At 42.0% G+C, this 17,212-nt stretch overlaps 1 protein-coding gene across 9 annotated transcripts in view; it reads left to right on the forward strand.

Moving 5' to 3' along the window:
• LOC144601739 (tubulin tyrosine ligase 3-like) overlaps positions 1–15,380 on the forward strand; it is a 72,004-nt gene extending 56,624 nt beyond the window's left edge. For all 9 annotated transcript variants that reach the window (XM_078414072.1, XM_078414075.1, XM_078414078.1 and 6 more), the window contains 2 exons: positions 5,287–5,722; positions 9,460–15,380. In XM_078414072.1, the coding sequence (XP_078270198.1) occupies positions 5,287–5,722; positions 9,460–11,127 (2,104 nt within the window). In that variant the 3' untranslated portion in view covers positions 11,128–15,380. The remainder of the gene's footprint in view (positions 1–5,286; positions 5,723–9,459) is intronic.
• Positions 15,381–17,212: the final 1,832 nt, after the last annotated feature.

The following is a 17,212-nucleotide window of genomic DNA, read 5'->3' on the forward strand; positions in this document are numbered from 1 at the left end:
TATCTTAAAATATCATTAAACTGCACGAATTGACAAATTATCAAATGCCGGAGTTGGTATGTTGATCCATTAGCGCAATGAATGTAGGGAATACATTACATTTGTTTTTCCTGCAAAAGTTGCTCCAATGATCACTAATCGGAAACTTAAAACTGACAACACAAAAGGCATCCATTCACATCTGCTTAGGCCAGAGATGTTCAGTTCAGTTTAGTTTGTTGTCACTTGTACAACAGTGAAAAGCTTTTGTTGTATGCTAACCAGTCAGCAGAAAGACAATGCATGATTACAATCGATCCATTTACAGCGTATAGGTACATGATAAGGGAATAACATTTAGTGCAAGGTAAAGCCAGTAAAGTTCGATCAAGGATAGTCTGAGGGTCATCAAAGAGGTAGGTGGTTATTCAGCACTGCTCTCTGGCTGTTGTAGGATGATAGCAAAGAGGTCCTTCTACAGTTGTACCGGGCCCTGGTGAGACCGCACCTGGAGTACTTTGTGCAGTTTTGGTCTCCAAATTTGAGGAAGGATATTCTTGCTATTGAGGGCGTGCAGCGTAGGTTCACTAGGTTAATTCCCGGAATGGTGGGACTGTCGTATGTTGAAAGGCTGGAGCAATTAGGCTTGTATACACTGGAATTTAGAAGGATGAGGAGGGATCTTATTGAAACATATAAGATAATTAGGGGATTGGACACATTAGAGGCAGGAAACATGTTCCCAATGTTGGGGGAGTCCAGAACAAGGGGCCACAGTTTAAGAATAAGGGGTAGGCCATTTAGAACGGAGATGAGGAAGAACTTTTTCAGTCAGAGAGTGGTGAAGGTGTGGAATTCTCTGCCTCAGAAGGCAGTGGAGGCCAGTTCGTTGGATGCTTTCAAGAGAGAGCTGGATAGAGCTCTTATGGATAGCAGAGTGAGGGGGTATGGGGAGAAGGCAGGAACGGGGTACTGATTGAGAGTGATCAGCCATGATCGCATTGAATGGCGGTGCTGGCTTGAAGGGCTGAATGGCCTACTCCTGCACCTATTGTCTATTGCCTATTGTTTATTCCGTTGCCTGATGGATTTGAGGTTCATCTTACTTCCCAGCTTTTGATCCAGGGTCTTAGAGATCATGGCACTTTATAAGGTCCTTTGATCCATTCTTGAAAATGCCGATGGACATGTAAAACAGACAGATTTAACAGTACAATTATTTAGCAATGCAACGCATTGCCACTACTTAGTTTCTTTCAGCATCAATTACATAAAATTATGATTTGGCATTAAGAGGCAATTAAAATTAATTGTGGGACTTGGCCTCTTCATTTCTGGTCCAGTCTGAATAACTGAAATGTTATAATGAGATGGTGCAGCTGCCTGGTCTAACTTGCCGGGCGGAATACACTGTGAATAAACAGATTGAGTTCATTGCTGTCAAAGGTTCACATACCAGATTGGACCAAAGTAAGTTAAGTGCACCTCTGGGTATCAGGAGGAAAACTCAAAGCTTCCTCTGTCCTGGGATTAACCAATCTGCCATCCATCTTGCACAGGGGTCTACACCCCCAGAATCAGTTCTCACCTCTGATTACCTGATTTTAATGGTCATGTAGCTGTTTTCTTGTGACATCCCAACTTGATCGCCCCGATACGGAGGGTTCGACCGCAGGTCGCGGGAGCGAAGATTGCCCCGACAACGGAAGGTTTGAGTGACCCGACTGCGGGAGAACAAAAAAGGGAAGAGATTGAACTTTTTTTGCCTTCCATCACAGTGAGGAATGTGGGGGAGTCACTGTGGTGGATGTTCATGTAAAAAAATTATTTGGGTGTCTTGTTGCTTTTTATTGGTATGACTGTATGGCAAATCAAATTCCTCGTATGTTGCAAAACCTATTTGGCTAATAAAGTGCTATTATGATGATTATGATTATGATTATCATAATTGTGAAGTTGGCAAATGGTATACAATAGACCTGATGTTACCCGTCAGTAGGCACACCGTGTGCTTTGTAACATATTGCACCCAGACTTAAAATCAAACCCTACTCAGCGTTAAGAGGGATCCCAATTTAAAAAGAAAGAAATGTGACCTGTGGTGCAGTTTCTGCTTCTTGTTTATCCATTTTGAAGAGGCTTGTTAAATAACTTTCGGCTGCATGATATTTTGTCAGTTCCACTGTTATATAAAGTGAAAAATGTCTCTGCGATTCTGCAGTAAAATGTTTGCCTCAGAGAAGCAGCCAACATAATCAAAGAGTTGCCCCACCCTGGTCATTCCGTCTTCTCCCTGCTCCTGTTGGGCAGAAGGTACAAAGGCTTGAAAGTGGCAACACCAGACACAGGAACAGCCTTTTCCCCTCTGTTATCAGGCTTCTGAACAGTCATTCCATAAGCTAGGGTACTGTCCGATTCACCTCTACTCCATTGCGGACACTGGACATTGTCTATGGAACTGATGCTCTACAAGGCTGAGAACGATATTGTGCACTCTATACCTTGCCCTTTGCGCTTTCTATTGTACTTGAGTTTGACTTCATTGTATTTATGAAGAGTGTTACCTGATCTGACAGGATAATATGCAAAACAAAGCTTTTCATTGTACCACAGTACACGTGACAATAATAAACCTAAACCTAAAGGTATCCATCTGTAACCTATGCTTTAAAATCATGATCTGCCACAGCAAAATTACATTTTGTGTCTTGTCGGTGTTAATGTGTGCAAAATGGATTGTGTTGATTTAGTCCGTCAAAATGTGTTAGATTTACCTCTTCAATTATGCCTCAGATTGAAGTGGCCAATTGAGCTTTTTCTTTCTGATCATTTTTTCAGGAACTTTCATTTAAATTAAACAAAAATCTACTCAATAGCAATTCAGCGGGTCAGGTAGAACCTCTGAAGAAAAAGCTTGGGTGACGTTTTGACTCTGACTCAAAGAAGGGTTCTGACTGGAAACATTACCCATCCTTTTTCTCCAGAGATGCTGCCTGACCCGCTGAATTTCTCCCGCACTTTTCGTCTATCTGTGGTATAAACCAGCATCGGCAATTCCTTGTTTCTCCAATACAATACAATATATCTTTATTGTCATTGTACAGGGGTACAACGAGATTGGGATTAATTGATAGCACTTCCATTCTGTTCTCAACTGCTCCGAAACCAATCACTTTCAGTGTAAATCATTGTTGCACCTCTGCAGCATTCAACCACAGAGTCAGAACCTGTGGAAAATGGGGAGAGTGAGAGGTCAGAACATTTCCCAGACCAGAGTCAGGAGGAGAGCGATGGAAAACAAATTGACTTAAAGTGTAAAGAACATAGAACAGTACAGCACAGGAACAGGCCCTTTGGCCCACAATGCCTGTGCTGAATATGATGCCAAGCCCAACTCTTATCTGCCTGCACATAATCCATATCCTCCATTCTGTACATATTCATGTGCTTATCCGGGATGCAGAAATTGGAGGTGCAAAGGGACTGGTGATGTAGGATCCCCAAAAGGTTAATTTGCTAGTTGAATCGGTAGTAAGGAAGGCAAGTGCAATGTCAGTATTTATTTTGAGAGGAATAGAATATAAAAAACAGGGATGTAATGCTGAGGTTTATAAGACACTGGTCAGACCGCACGTGGAGTAGTGTGAGCAGTTTTGGGCCCCATAACTGAGGAGAGAAGTGATGGCGTTGGAGTGGGCCCAGAGGATGATCCCGGGGATGATTGGATTAATGCATGATCAGCATTTGATGGCAACGGGCCTGTACTCGCTAGAGTTTAGAAGAATAAGTGGTGGGACCTCATTGAAACTTACCAAATAGTGAAAAGCCTGGATAGAGTGGATGTGGCAAGGATATTTCCACTAGTAGGAGAGTCTAGGACCAGAGGACACAACTTCAGAATAACAGGACGTATCTTCAGATTGGACATGAGGAGGAATTTCTTTAGGCAGAGGGTGGTGAATCTGTGGAATTCATTACCGCAGACGGTTGTGGAGGCCAAGTCATTTGGTATTTTTAAATTGGAGAATTACAAATTCTTGATTAGCACTTGGGGTTGCCAACTGTCCCATATTAGCAGGGACATCCCGTATATGGGGCTAAATTGGTTTGTCTCATACGGGACTGCCCTTGTCCCTTATTAGGCCCAGACGGTGCTGTAGGCCCGGACACTGCATGCCCAGACACTGTAGGCCCGGACAATGTAGCCCGGGGGGGGGGGGGGGGGGGCGCAGTAGTCCCGGACAGTGTAGGCCTGGGCGCCGCCTAACGGAGTTTGCACAGCAACCCGCCTCCCGGCCTGGGCGGCCACCATTGGTGGAGCGGGAGCACGTAGCCGCTGGCTGGGTGAGATCACGTGGAGCGCGGGGCATTGATGTCACCTTGTCCCTTATTTGGGTTTCAGGAAGTTGGCAACCCTATTAGTGTTGGTATCAAAGGTTATTGAGAGAAGGCAGGAAAATGAGATTGAGAGGGAAAGATAGAGCAGCCATGATTGAATGGTAGAGTTGACGATGGGCCGAATGGCTTAATTCTGCTCCTATGACTTATGAAAAGTCTCTTAAATGCCACTATCGTATCTGCCTCAACCACCACCCTGAACAGTGCATTGCAGGTACTCACCACCCTCTGTGCAACAAAAAACTTGCCCATCACATCTCCTTTAAACTTTGTCTCTCTCACCTCAAAGCTGTGCCCTCTTGTATTTGATATTTCTTTCCATCCTGGGAAATAGGCTCTGACTGTCTACCCTTTCATGCCTTTCATAATGTTATATTGTTCTATCAGGTAAATAATCTTTCTTCTATGCATACTTAATTAGTAAGAAAAGCAAACAGACCATTTTAGAACAACACATCCAACATTTTGACTAAATGCATGGACACATTTTATTTGATGTTATTATATTTAATATCCTTGAAGTGCTCAATTGCTACTCTCAATAGCCTAAAATAGATCTTTATGTCTGTAATAAACATCTGTCCACTTGCACACAGTGATGTGACTCTTGGAAAAAATAAGAAGCAAACATTTTCAACAAACAGGGATCACACCCTATTTAAAGTAGATATAATAATATTTACAAGTCAAGTCAAGTCAAGTTTATTTGTCACATACACATACACGATGTGCAGTGAAATGAAAGTGGCAATGCCTGCGGATTGTGCACAAAAAGAATTACAGTTACAGAGCAAATGTTCCATGATAAAGTCGTATGGTGTGATTCCCTGCAGGTAACAGAACATAAATGTTAAAAATAACTATAATCCATCTCAAAGCAACTAAAATTGTTCTCTTTGCATCCTTTAGAGCAATTCACTTATGTAACAATTCAATCCAAAAACATTTTGTGACCTCCCCCAGCCGGCACCCATTACTTCCTAAAGAAAACATGTGGTCCAGTAGTCAGTTCAAGGATTATTTGAACAAAAATGGTTTCACAAATACCTGGGAGAATGTAATCACCCCTGGCATGAAGAAGGCAATTGTAAACACCATGCAGATTATGCAGGATGTGGTGAAACCACGCAAGAACAGTTTTGAATTGTATGGAGCTGATTTCCTGTTGGGAGAGGACTTCAAACCATGGCTGATAGAGATTAATTGTAGTCCCACGATGTCAGCCTCTACATCAGTCACCGCCACTTTGTGCAGCAGCGTTCAAGACGACACCATCAAAGTAGTTGTTGATCGGAAGAATGAGAAGACGTGTGACACAGGCCAGTTCGAGCTCTTGTATAAACAGGTAATGTTAAACATGCAGTAAGCAAGGGAGAAAATGATCGAAAAGCAAAATAATGTTAGATGCGGGAAATCTGGAATAAGCAGCAAAATAACTGCTGGCAATAGAGGTTGAGCAGGCTGGGACTCTATTCCTTGGAGCACAGAAGGACGAGGGGTGATCTTATTGAGGTGTGTAAAATGAGAGGAATAGATCGGGTAGATGCACAGAGTCTCTTGCCCAGAGTAGGTGAATCGAGGACCAGAGGACAGGTTTAAGGTGAAGGGGAAAAGATATAAGAAGAATCTGAGGGGTAACATTTTTACACAAAGGGTGGTGGATGTATGGAACAAGCTGCCAGAGGAGGTAGTTAAGGCAGGGACTATCCCAACATTTAAGAAACCGTTAGATAGGTATATGGATGGGACAGGTTTGGAGGGATATGGACGAAACACGGGCAGGTGGGTCGAGTGTAGCTGGGACATGTTGGCCAATGTGGGCAAGTTGGGCCGAAGGGCCTGTTTCCACACTGTATCACTCTTTGACGCTATCACTCCATAATACTTAGCAGGTCAGACAATATCTGTGGAGAGAGAAAAGCAGTCACATTTGAGGTTGAAGTCCTTTCTTTAGAACAAGGAAAAGATGTGATGAAAATTGCGGACTTGCTTTAACTATTTTTCTCCCTCCACCGATACTTCCTGATGTGCTGAGTATTTACACCATTTTCTATTTTTATACAAAAAGGCAGGAGAGAGAGAGAGAGAGAGAGGGGGGGGGAGAGAGAGAGGGAGAGGGAGAGGGAGAGGGAGAGGGAGAGGGAGAGGGAGAGGGAGAGGGAGAGGTAGAGGGAGAGGGAGAGGGTTTGAAGCGTAGAATGTTTCTGTGCAGGGGAGGCATCATATTCATCTGGCTTGCACTATTTCTTGAGCTGAACACTCATTTGATCCCCATCTCCAGCTCTTTCTCCACAGCCCTGTCATTATTTTGCCTTCAATTAGTTATCCATATCATTTTTAAGTGATACCATTTAATCTGCTTCCACTAATCTTTTGAGCACTGCATTTCAGATTACAATGACTCACTCGGATATTAAAAACATTCCTCATGTTCCTTTTAGTTCTTTCACCCATCTTCTTAAATCTCAGCCTCTGTTTACTGCTTCTTCTGTCTCCAAAAACTATTTTCCTTCATAATCTACTGAATGTTCATGACTGGCCAACTCCATAAAATGTTATCTTCTCCTTCTCTGTTCCAAGGTGAACATCTCCACATTGCATGTACTATTTCAACACATTTCCCTATGCTCTCCAAGGCTTTGGCATGTCCTTAAAGAGCGAAAAACAAACTGCTGGAGGAACTCAGTGGCTCAGGCAGCCTCTGTGGAAGTAAATGGACAAACAATGTTTCAGGTCGGGACCCTTCTTCAGACTCCAACAGTCAGTAGAAGGATCCCAACACAAAACGTCATCTGTTCTTTTCCTTCTGCACATACTGAGCTCCTCCAGCAGTCTGTTTTTTCCTGAATATTCCAGCATCTACAGTCTCTTGTGTCTCCAATATATTGTAGGCGATGCTTAAAGAGTATTTCATAAATATTTAGCAAAGCTTCCTTCTTTTTGTACTTTGATCCTTCTTTGATAAAGTCATAACATTTTAACTTTCACCATTAAAGTTTAGAAATCTCGGCAGCCTCTTTAAAGTTGCGTGGTTTACTTCATGGTGTGTCGTCTCATTCTTCCTGTCAAAGATGTCCGTTTAACTTTTCTGCATTAAATTTCTGCCCAGTCATGTCTTTCAGGTCTTTATTCCATGCCCTCTTCCCACCACTCTCTATCTCAAAGTTGATTGCATTTCTTCTGAGTTCGGTATGATTTACATGGTGAGAGAAAGCCGCCTGCTTATGGTTGAAGAAGACCATCCTATGTCTCTTGCCAATTAGTCAGACTTCTCCTGACCTTGCAACTCTGTGGTGGTATTCTAAAATCTGCTGCTGATCTTGTGATGCGAATGAGAGAGGACCCTTTGTTGGCCTCTTGGTAGAGCAGTCCAGACCACCAGTTGTTTCCTCTTCAGACAGACCGTAAATATTACTTTCAGACAGGGAAATACTTCATAGAGTTATGTCTATTATTGTGAGAAGGTTATATGCACTGAGGAAGGGAAATGCTCCCCTTTACCAGTCCTCCCCAACTTACGAGCACCCGACGTGTACAGCCGCCCGTATATATGAGCGAGTGTTTGGGGCCCTGGCAAAATGGATCTGTCAGCTGCCACGGGGCTGCAGGCATCTTCTGCCGTGTGGGGACTCGGTTCACAGCCATATTTCCAATTTGTAAACTGTTCAGGTTCACAAAACCTTGTTGCGCAAAAACCTTTTAGACCATGAGACACAGGAGCAGAATTAGGCCATGGCTGATCTATTCTTCCCTCTCAACCCCAGTCTGCCCCTGCCTTCTCCCTATAACCTTTGACACCGTTACTAATCAAGAACCTATCAATCTCTGCTTCGCAATATCTTGGCCTCCACAGCCATCTGCGGCAATGAAATCCACAGATTTACCAACCTTCTGGCTAAATAAATGCTTCTTCTTCTCCATTCTATATGTACATCGTTTTATTCTGAGGCCGCGCCCTCTGGTCATAGACTCTCCCACTACTGGAAGCATCCTCTCCACATCCACTTTATCTATACCTTTCATTTGTTTGATAGGATTCAGAGATTCCCCCCCTCATTCTTCTTGGTGCCTCTGACCACAGTTCTGAATAGTTGGATCTGGGAACAAAATATGAGTTTTTTCAATATATAGTAGATTCAAGATTAAATATATTCGCTGTTGAATTCAACTGATTGGGAATGGATGCAATCCGTGAATTTTGGATTGTAAATCAAATGCAGTGTAGTCTACAACCCACTGAGACTACCCTTCATAGTCTCAAACCACCTTGCCTAACTAATACCCTGGGAAAGAAAAAATAGATATATAACTAATCTTCAGTGTGACCACAGCCTCAGCAAGGTTGGATCCAGAAGGAGTAACTAGGAGAAAGCTTCTTAGAGTTTAGGGATAAAGCATGGAAACAGGCCCTTCGACCCACCGAGTCCATGCTGACCATCGATCACCCGTTCAAACTAATTTCATGTAATTCCACTTTCTCGTCCACTCCCTGACATAGTGGCAAGTTACAGCAGTCAATTAACCTACAAATACGCACTTCTTTGGGATGTGTGAAGACACCGGAGCACCCGGAGGAAACCCACGTGGTCACAGGGATAACGTGCAAACTCCCCACGGACAGCACACGAGGTCAGGATCGAACCTGTGCCTCTGGTGCTGTGAGGCAGCAGCTCTACCCCCTTTGCCACTTCCTCTCTATTGTCGGACTTCTGAATGGTCCTTCCATAAGCTAGGGTACTGTCGGATTCACCTTTACCCCATTGTGGATATTTACCCCATTGTTGTCTCGAGCTGGTGCCCTACAATGCTGAGAACTACATTCTAAACTCTGTTTCTTTCCTGTTGCTCCACCTATTGTACTTTATGTGTGGCTTGATTGTATTTATGTGCAGTGTTATCTGATTTGAGTATGCAAAACAAAGCTTCTCACAGTATCTTGGTGCACGTGACAATAATAAACCTAAACCTAAGATCCCAATTTTCCTCCCAAAGGCATATTAATTTAAATAATTTACAATAACCATGAGAATTATGTTTTGCCACATTTAGTTTCCGAATTTGATTTACTCCTTTTTTAAACAGAATACAACAAACATTCCTCTGTACCTTGGAATAAATCTGCTGGTTGAAGGATCAAGCATCAAGAAACCATCCCTGTCGACTCAGAGGAACAATAGCTCAGGGCTGCACTTCTCCCAAATTGTGCAAAGGTCCATTGCTGCCAAAGTTCTGAACCACCAAAATTCCCTGAACCTCGATGCAAACAGATCAGCCAACACTGAAAAAGCCAAAAATAAAGACACTTCAAAAGTATTCATCAATCCAAGCAAACCAAAATATTCCTTTTTTGACAGAAAACGTGAATTTACAAACCAGCTGTTCAGTCCCAATAATTTCATCAATGCAAAGAATCCTTTTATGTTGCATTCTGCCAATGGAAAAAATCATTTAGCTCCCAGTCCTTCCAATGTTGTAAAAACGCCACTGAAACTCACTCATTCCAGCAAAGCAAAAGATTCTTTAGCCCCCAATAATTCTAACAACACAAACCATTGCCTCATCCTGCAAAATTCCAACAGTACTAAACATTTAACTCTTAATAATTCAAGCACTACAAATCAGACATCAAGCTCTGTTAATTGTGGCATTACAGAGATTACATCATATGCTAATAATTCCAGCATTAAAAAGGATTCACTAAATGTTGTTAATTCCAGTATCACAACAGATAAATTGAATTCCCAAAACTCCAGGACTGCAAACAGTCCTTTAAATCCAAACAACTCCAGAATTACAGAAAATACATTAAATGCCACTGATCCCACCAATACAAACAGTCAGTCACAAACCAGTAATGGTAACGTTACAAATAATTCTCCATTTCCCATTAAGTCCAACAAAAAATATCCTTTCTCTTTCAATAATTCTAGTAATGAAAATAACACATTTCCCAATCCCATTAATTCAAAGACTTCCAACCTTTCTCAGGATTCCAACAATATCCTCCAAGATCACAATGGTCCCAATCATTATAGCAAACATAAAACGCACTACATTTCCAAAAATCACAAGGCAAAGAATTTACATATTTCCAAAAATATCCACAAATTAAGAAATCGTGGTGCTCACTACAATAAGACGGCAAGTGATTTAAGTGACCACAGTGTTCTGGGCTCAAGTTCTGCAAATGATGATCTGGAAGAAACAAAAAATAACACTGTTGACACAGCTCAGGAAAGTGCAACTGAAAACATTATCAAGTATGAGTCTTGTGACAAAGTGGAACAGCAAAATGAAATGTCAAAGCTTAGCAAGGCAGGTGGAAACAAAGGGTCAGGAAAACTGCAATTGCCACCTAAGACCAAATTTTCACAGGTGAGCACATCTGTGAAGAACCTCCTCTTGCCTGGCCAACAGTTACTCAGAGACCCCTTCCGGGTGAAGCTGAACTATCTAAGCTTAGACCTGTTGCATTTTAAAGATACACAGCACCCAAGAGCTGCAAGTACCACAGATGCAAACAAAATCAGGGCTCTCCACGAAAAGTCTTTTCCATTGCGTTACTCGTACAACACACCACGGTTACAATTAACGGACACTAATATTCCACAGCTTCATATTACTGGTTTGCATCCTCAGTTTAAGGCTTCAAGTGACATCAACAACAAGTACATAGAGACCCAACAGAACGCAACCATCAATCTGATGAACAGACATCTGCTGACAAGCTACTTCCCTCTCTTTCAGTAACACAATTGTTGTGTTGGTCTGTGCTATCTATTGGTTTCATTAAAAGGACTGGGCTTCTTCAATCATTTGAGTATTTGCTGGCAGGTCCTCTGCAGCCCTTCCAGTATTTTGAGGTCCATTCCAGTAGATCCTTTGCACTGCTTCCATAAGAGGCGATCTTTGCGGATGGATTATTTCCAGGTCATTCACCAGTAAAAGAGTAATACTTTTTTTTGCAAGTTCTCTTCGGATATTTATGCCCTGGAAAATCATTTTTATGTATAAAACGCTTTAACCTTGTTGAACATTGACGTTAGTAGACAGCACTTGTGTATTCTAAAGAAATGTGTTTCTTTTAAAAGATAATGTTTTGTAATAGTTTAAAAGACAACTGTGCTCATCTCAGGTGATATAGTTGTATCTAGGAAATTGTACGTCATTTTAATAATGAATGAATCAGACATTGTTATTATCATTGGTATGTTAAAGACTATTGCTTTTGTCTTATTAAAGTTCTACCTCTTTTTACATATAGTAATACGCCAGCTAAACTGAAAATGTTGCAAATAAATTAAAATATTCAACAAAAAATAACAAAATATGTGTAAAGAATTAGGTGAAAGATACTTAATAGATAAGAAGGAATCAAATTCAGTGTTCCATGTGGTAAAATGTGTATGGACCTGACACCATCTATTAATCTTTTCTATTTTCTGTTTTCAAAACTGCAATATCTATTGATTGGTTACTATCATAGCACCGTCCCAACATTTGCCATTTATAAAACAGTCTGATATGCTCATAATCACAGAATCAAGTGTTTCAGGCAGTGTTATCACATATCTATCAGCATCCCTGCCAATTTGCAGGAGTGCTCAACTTTGACTCTGGACCTTATTACATTTGATGAACTGGGCTGTGTTCACAACTATTTGCAGTTTCTTGTGGTCTTGGGCAGAGCTGTTCTCAAACCAAGCTGTGATGCAGCTGGATGGGTTGCTTTCTATGGTGCATCTGCAGAAACATACAGAATTTCCTTAGCCTTCTGTGGAAGTAGAGGCGCTGATGTGCTTTCTTGGCTATGGCATCGAAGTGGTCAAATGGGACTGATACAGAAGAGATCTAGTAACTCGCAATGATTATCATGAGAACCTGTGAATCATTTGCAATGGAATGTTATTGCACCACAACCCATGATTTCACAGCCCAGCCGATTCTTATTGTTACTATTAAGAAAGAGTGCCAGAGCTAGTTCAGTGATGAGGATGGAATTGCATAGTAGAATCAGCACCTGGACTAGATTGCCAGACTACATTCTTCCGGACCAGATGCTATCTAAAAGAAGAAGCTATATACCGTAGCCAGTTGAATAGTCTCATAACTAATCAATTGGATCAAAGCCCCAACTCCCTCTTCATCTAGTCATGAATGGTGGATAATTGAACGATGAACGTCCATGAGAATCTCCATCCTCACCGATGATGGAGCAAATGATATGGAAAAAAACCTGAAGCGTTTGCAACATTCTTCAGCTGTAAGTGCTGAACTAGTCATCCAGCTTAGTTTCCTTCCAATGTCCCGAATATTTTAGATTTGACTTTTCAATTGATCCATGTGACATAAAGAAATTGCTAAGCACATTGGAAAGGGCCCATGGCCCAACAACTTCCCAATAGTGGAAGCCGTACCAAAATTGAAAAATTCAAGGTGCACACTGTTCCCAGATAATTGAAACATTTAATTGTTAATGTAATCCAATGAGGTCGCACCCATTATTACAGAAGTGATAGTGGGGGGTCACCAAATCATCCACTGATTTTCAGCTGGGTTCTGCCAGAACTATTTGCCACAAGACCTCAGTGCAGCCTTTGTCCAACCAAGGACAAACGACCCAAAATCCAGAGTTCAGAGTAAGTGCTCTTGGCATTAAGGTAGATGTTCGCGTTGAATGGCACTATGCAGCTCTGGCTAGTTAATGGGAAACACAGAAAACCTAGACATTGGCTGACCTTGCACCTTGCACAAAATGGTTATTGTAGGATGCCAAGAATTTTTGCCATGGGATATCAGAGACTTCTCTTTTGAATGATCCTATAGAGCCAAGCATGACTTGCTTCCTCTTACCTTCAAGATGATTAATAAGGTTATCCTGTACACGATTCATTGACTCTCCTGCAGATGAAGCAGGAGGTACTTGTTAGGTTGGGGTGAGTTGTTGGGAGGTCTTGTGCTCCTTCTATCTTGTTACCTGGCCTCTGGGTACTCCCACCAAAAGGTCTCAGCCCCTTCCTGCTCCGTTTGTGCCTGGAATTCCCGGCAATCAATGAACATGTTACAAATTTTCAGGAACATTTACGGAACATCCATGAAATATTTCCTCTGTCCTCCTTAAAGTCTACTGTGATGGAGCTAAGAGGAAAATAACAGCTTTAAGTCATACAAACATATAAACTAGGTGCAAGCAAGAGTGGGTTGATTGGTCCTTCAAGCCTGCTCCACCATTTAGCTAAAGGTCACGGGTGATTTCATCTTCACGTTACTGTCTACCTCCAGTCACCTTTCACTTTGTTCCTTATCAAGTATACCTTTAATTTTGTCTTTAAACATTCAAAAACTCTTTTGCCAGTGACCTTCAAGGAGGGAGTTCCAGAGGGAACTGAGAATCTGGTTTTGGGCTTGTGAACAATGTTGGCTACTCACAGAATTGGCTGAGTGTAATTAGAGCTGTTATATTGTGGGTGTTGGCCTGGAAGAGGTAGGTGATATCTGTTCACTTATCCTGCTAACAGCTTTGGAGTTTATTTGCAGATCATGGTTTGAAGGTCCAAATAGCTTTGAAGTGCCTGCGGTCAATAGTTCATATTTTCACACACACAGAGGGGCATAGACCACTGCACCCAGCGGGCCATAAGCAAAGTACCCGTCTACAGGCCCCGATTTTCAAACTCCGTTCCTCATACAAATAAAGACAGTGCTGATGTACTGGATGCAACAGTGAATTGATGTCTATCTACACTGACAGCTTCCAAAATGTGGCCATTTTTACCTGTCCTAATGTGATCTCTGTTGTTGAGAACAATATGCCAAAAGGCAGAGGACGTTTGTTTCGAGCAAGGGCCAATTTCTTCATATGCTTCAGTAAATAAGCCAATGATCATTTGGAGCTCATACTCCCAAGTATGAACAGGATCCATTTGATGATTAGGCGGAGACCATGAAGGGAGAAGAGTTATCTTCTCATTCTGTAGATTAGCTCCGTTCCAGTAGAGAGCATGTTAGAGGTGAGATGCAGTATAGCATCACAGAAGAATGAAAATATTCCTTGATCCATATCTGGATGTGGGTCCGTGGTCGGCCTATCGGTTAAAATCATAGTTTGCATATCATTGCAGAGAATATGTAAAGTAAAGATGAAATTCTGTTTGCGGCTACACTTAAAAGTAAAATTTGCCGCAGTCTTTCTTAATTGAAAGCGCAAAAAGCTTTTATGAGCTCAAAATAAGAAAGTATTGTAGTTGAGGTTTTAGCGGGGATTTCGTTACCTTTGTTGTGCCATTGTTAAACTGACATTGCATGCTCGATTCTCCTTTATGTCAGTCCCCAATTAACACTGCAGCTCTGTAAATTTTAGGCAAAGATTCATGACTTACTCAGTTCCAAGGACAGGACAATCTTACTCAGGACAATCTTGCCAAAGAACATCTGCTAGTGTATTCCCTTAGTGTCCAAAACAAACTGCTGAAGGACCTCAGCGGATCAGGCAGTATATGTGGAAAGATACTGTATGACTAAGTCTGAAGAAGGGTCCTAACCTGACGCTGTCTGACTTGCTGAGTCCCTTCAGCAGTCTGTTTGGTGCTCAAGACTCCAGCGTCTACTGTCTCTAGTGCATTCTCTCACTGTCCTCACTGCGAACTCTGGCTCTCTCACTTTTTACCTTCAGTCTCTTGCCTTTCTTGTTCATTACAACAATCCTTTTACTTCATGCTCCTTTAAATGCACATTTCTCCTGCTTATTTTTAGATCCTTGCATCCTCTTAACCAAATCCCTACATTGTTTTAAAACTATCTGAATCTCCCTGCACTGTTTTTGAAGGGTGGTGCTCCCTTGCAAAGGGAGAACGTATATATTTTTAAACTTTTATTGACACCTCGGTTATAGATTGGCTGAACGTACTCAACTCACAGAAAATAAATGATTAAACGAATAAGAATAATGTGTTTGTTTAATGTAATCTCTGTGCACCAAGGACATTATTATGTATTATTATTATTTTGACCCAAAAATAAACATTCAGATTGTTTGCAATTAACCTTTAATTGTCAATATTTTATTTGTCAACTTGAAGTTTGACTTGGAGGTCAACAATTTCAGCTAAAGCATGCATAAAGCATGTTTTAGTTTGTTATCATTGAGTGAGAGATTTATCCTTAGTAATACGGTTGGTTGGTTTGATATATAGGTTGTCAGTGGCCAACAAGATGCAACTGGTGCAACCTAATAAGAAAAAGTATGCAGTAAAATGTGAAACAGAGGATGCCAATTGCATGGCATGAAATGAAATGAGTAAAATGGGGTGAGCAAGGATGGATGGGTGATATGTGGATGGGGGAGGTAGAGGAGGGAAAGGTACTGGTGGATATGTGAGCGGGGGAGGTGGAAATAAAGCTGTGGGCAGATGGTGGGGTTACCTGAAACTGAAGAATTCAATGTTCATAATGAGTCTGAAGAAGGGTCCTGACCCGAAACATCATCCATCCTTTTTTCTCCAAAGATGCTGCCTTACCTGCTGAGTTACTTCAGCACTTTGAGTCTATCTATGTTCATAACATTGGGTTGTGGTCTACACAAGTGGAATATGAGGAATCTCTTCTTCCAGTTTGCATGTGGCCTCACTGTGGCAATGGAGAAGGCTGACAGAGAGGTCGGTAGGGGGATGGAAAGGGGAATTGAAGTGGCAAGCAAACAGGAGCTCCATTTGACCCTGGTAGACAGGGCACAATGGTTCAATGGTGCTTTATTGTCACATGTGCACTGCACAGTGAAATTCTTTTTGCATTGATCACACATGCATGAGTTGCCATATTTTGGCAGCATTTACAAAAAGTCCACACGCTCGATGTACTGGAGCAGCTCCTGATCCAGGTAAGCCACAGGCAGCTGTGGGGCCTGCTTCGTCGCGCACGACCAGCTTGGCCCGCAAACCGATGTCCCTCTCCTCGCCGACCGCCTTTGTATCTCGGGGGCACCTCCTGCAGCCAGCGCTGGGGGCAATACCCTGACCCTGGAGGCATCTGAACTTCCCACCCCCAGAAAGTGTTACATAGAAACATAGACATAAAAGCAGGAGCAGGCCATTCGGCCCTTCGAGCCAGCACCGCCATTCAATATGATCATCCAAAATCAGTACCCCGTTCCTGCTCTCTTCCCCATATCCATTGATTCCGTTAGCCCTAAGACCTAAATCTAACTCTCTTGAAACCATCCAGTGAATTGGCCTCCACTGCCTTCTGTGCCAGAGAATTCCACAGATTCACAACTCTCGGTAAAAAAGTTTTTCCTCATCTCAATCCCAAATGTCCTACCCCTTATTCATAATCAGCAAAGCAGTCCCCTTATTCTACACTTGGTCTCACCAATGTAGAGGACGTCATTATAGAGAACACCAAATGCAATTGATGAGGTTGAGAGCTGAAGGTGCTGCCAAACCTAATTCTCAACTGCAAAGTCTCTTTTTTGTAGATAAATAAATTGTATTATTCTGTCATATGCAAACTTTCACCTATTGAACATTTTAAACTTGATTTAAAAAAAGATTCAAATGGTCTCTTGTCTTCCTCTCCCCTCCCCATCAGAACTGCCCCCTCCATCGACTCCTTTAAGTCCAGGCTCAAAACCTATTTCTACTCCCTAGCGTTGAGGCTCATTGAGGAGGCGCTGCGAACTGTTTTGTATATGCTGTTATGTTTGCGTGCTACTGTATGTTTCATTTTTTCCTTGGTACCTAATCAGATGTACAGCACTTTGGTCAACGTGGGTTGTTTTTAAATGTGCTATACAAATAAAATTGACTTGACTTGACTTGACTTTTGTTCAAACTGTTGA

The sequence above is a fragment of the Rhinoraja longicauda genome, chromosome 17, assembly GCF_053455715.1.
Source record: "Rhinoraja longicauda isolate Sanriku21f chromosome 17, sRhiLon1.1, whole genome shotgun sequence".
Classification (NCBI taxonomy): domain Eukaryota; kingdom Metazoa; phylum Chordata; class Chondrichthyes; order Rajiformes; family Arhynchobatidae; genus Rhinoraja; species Rhinoraja longicauda.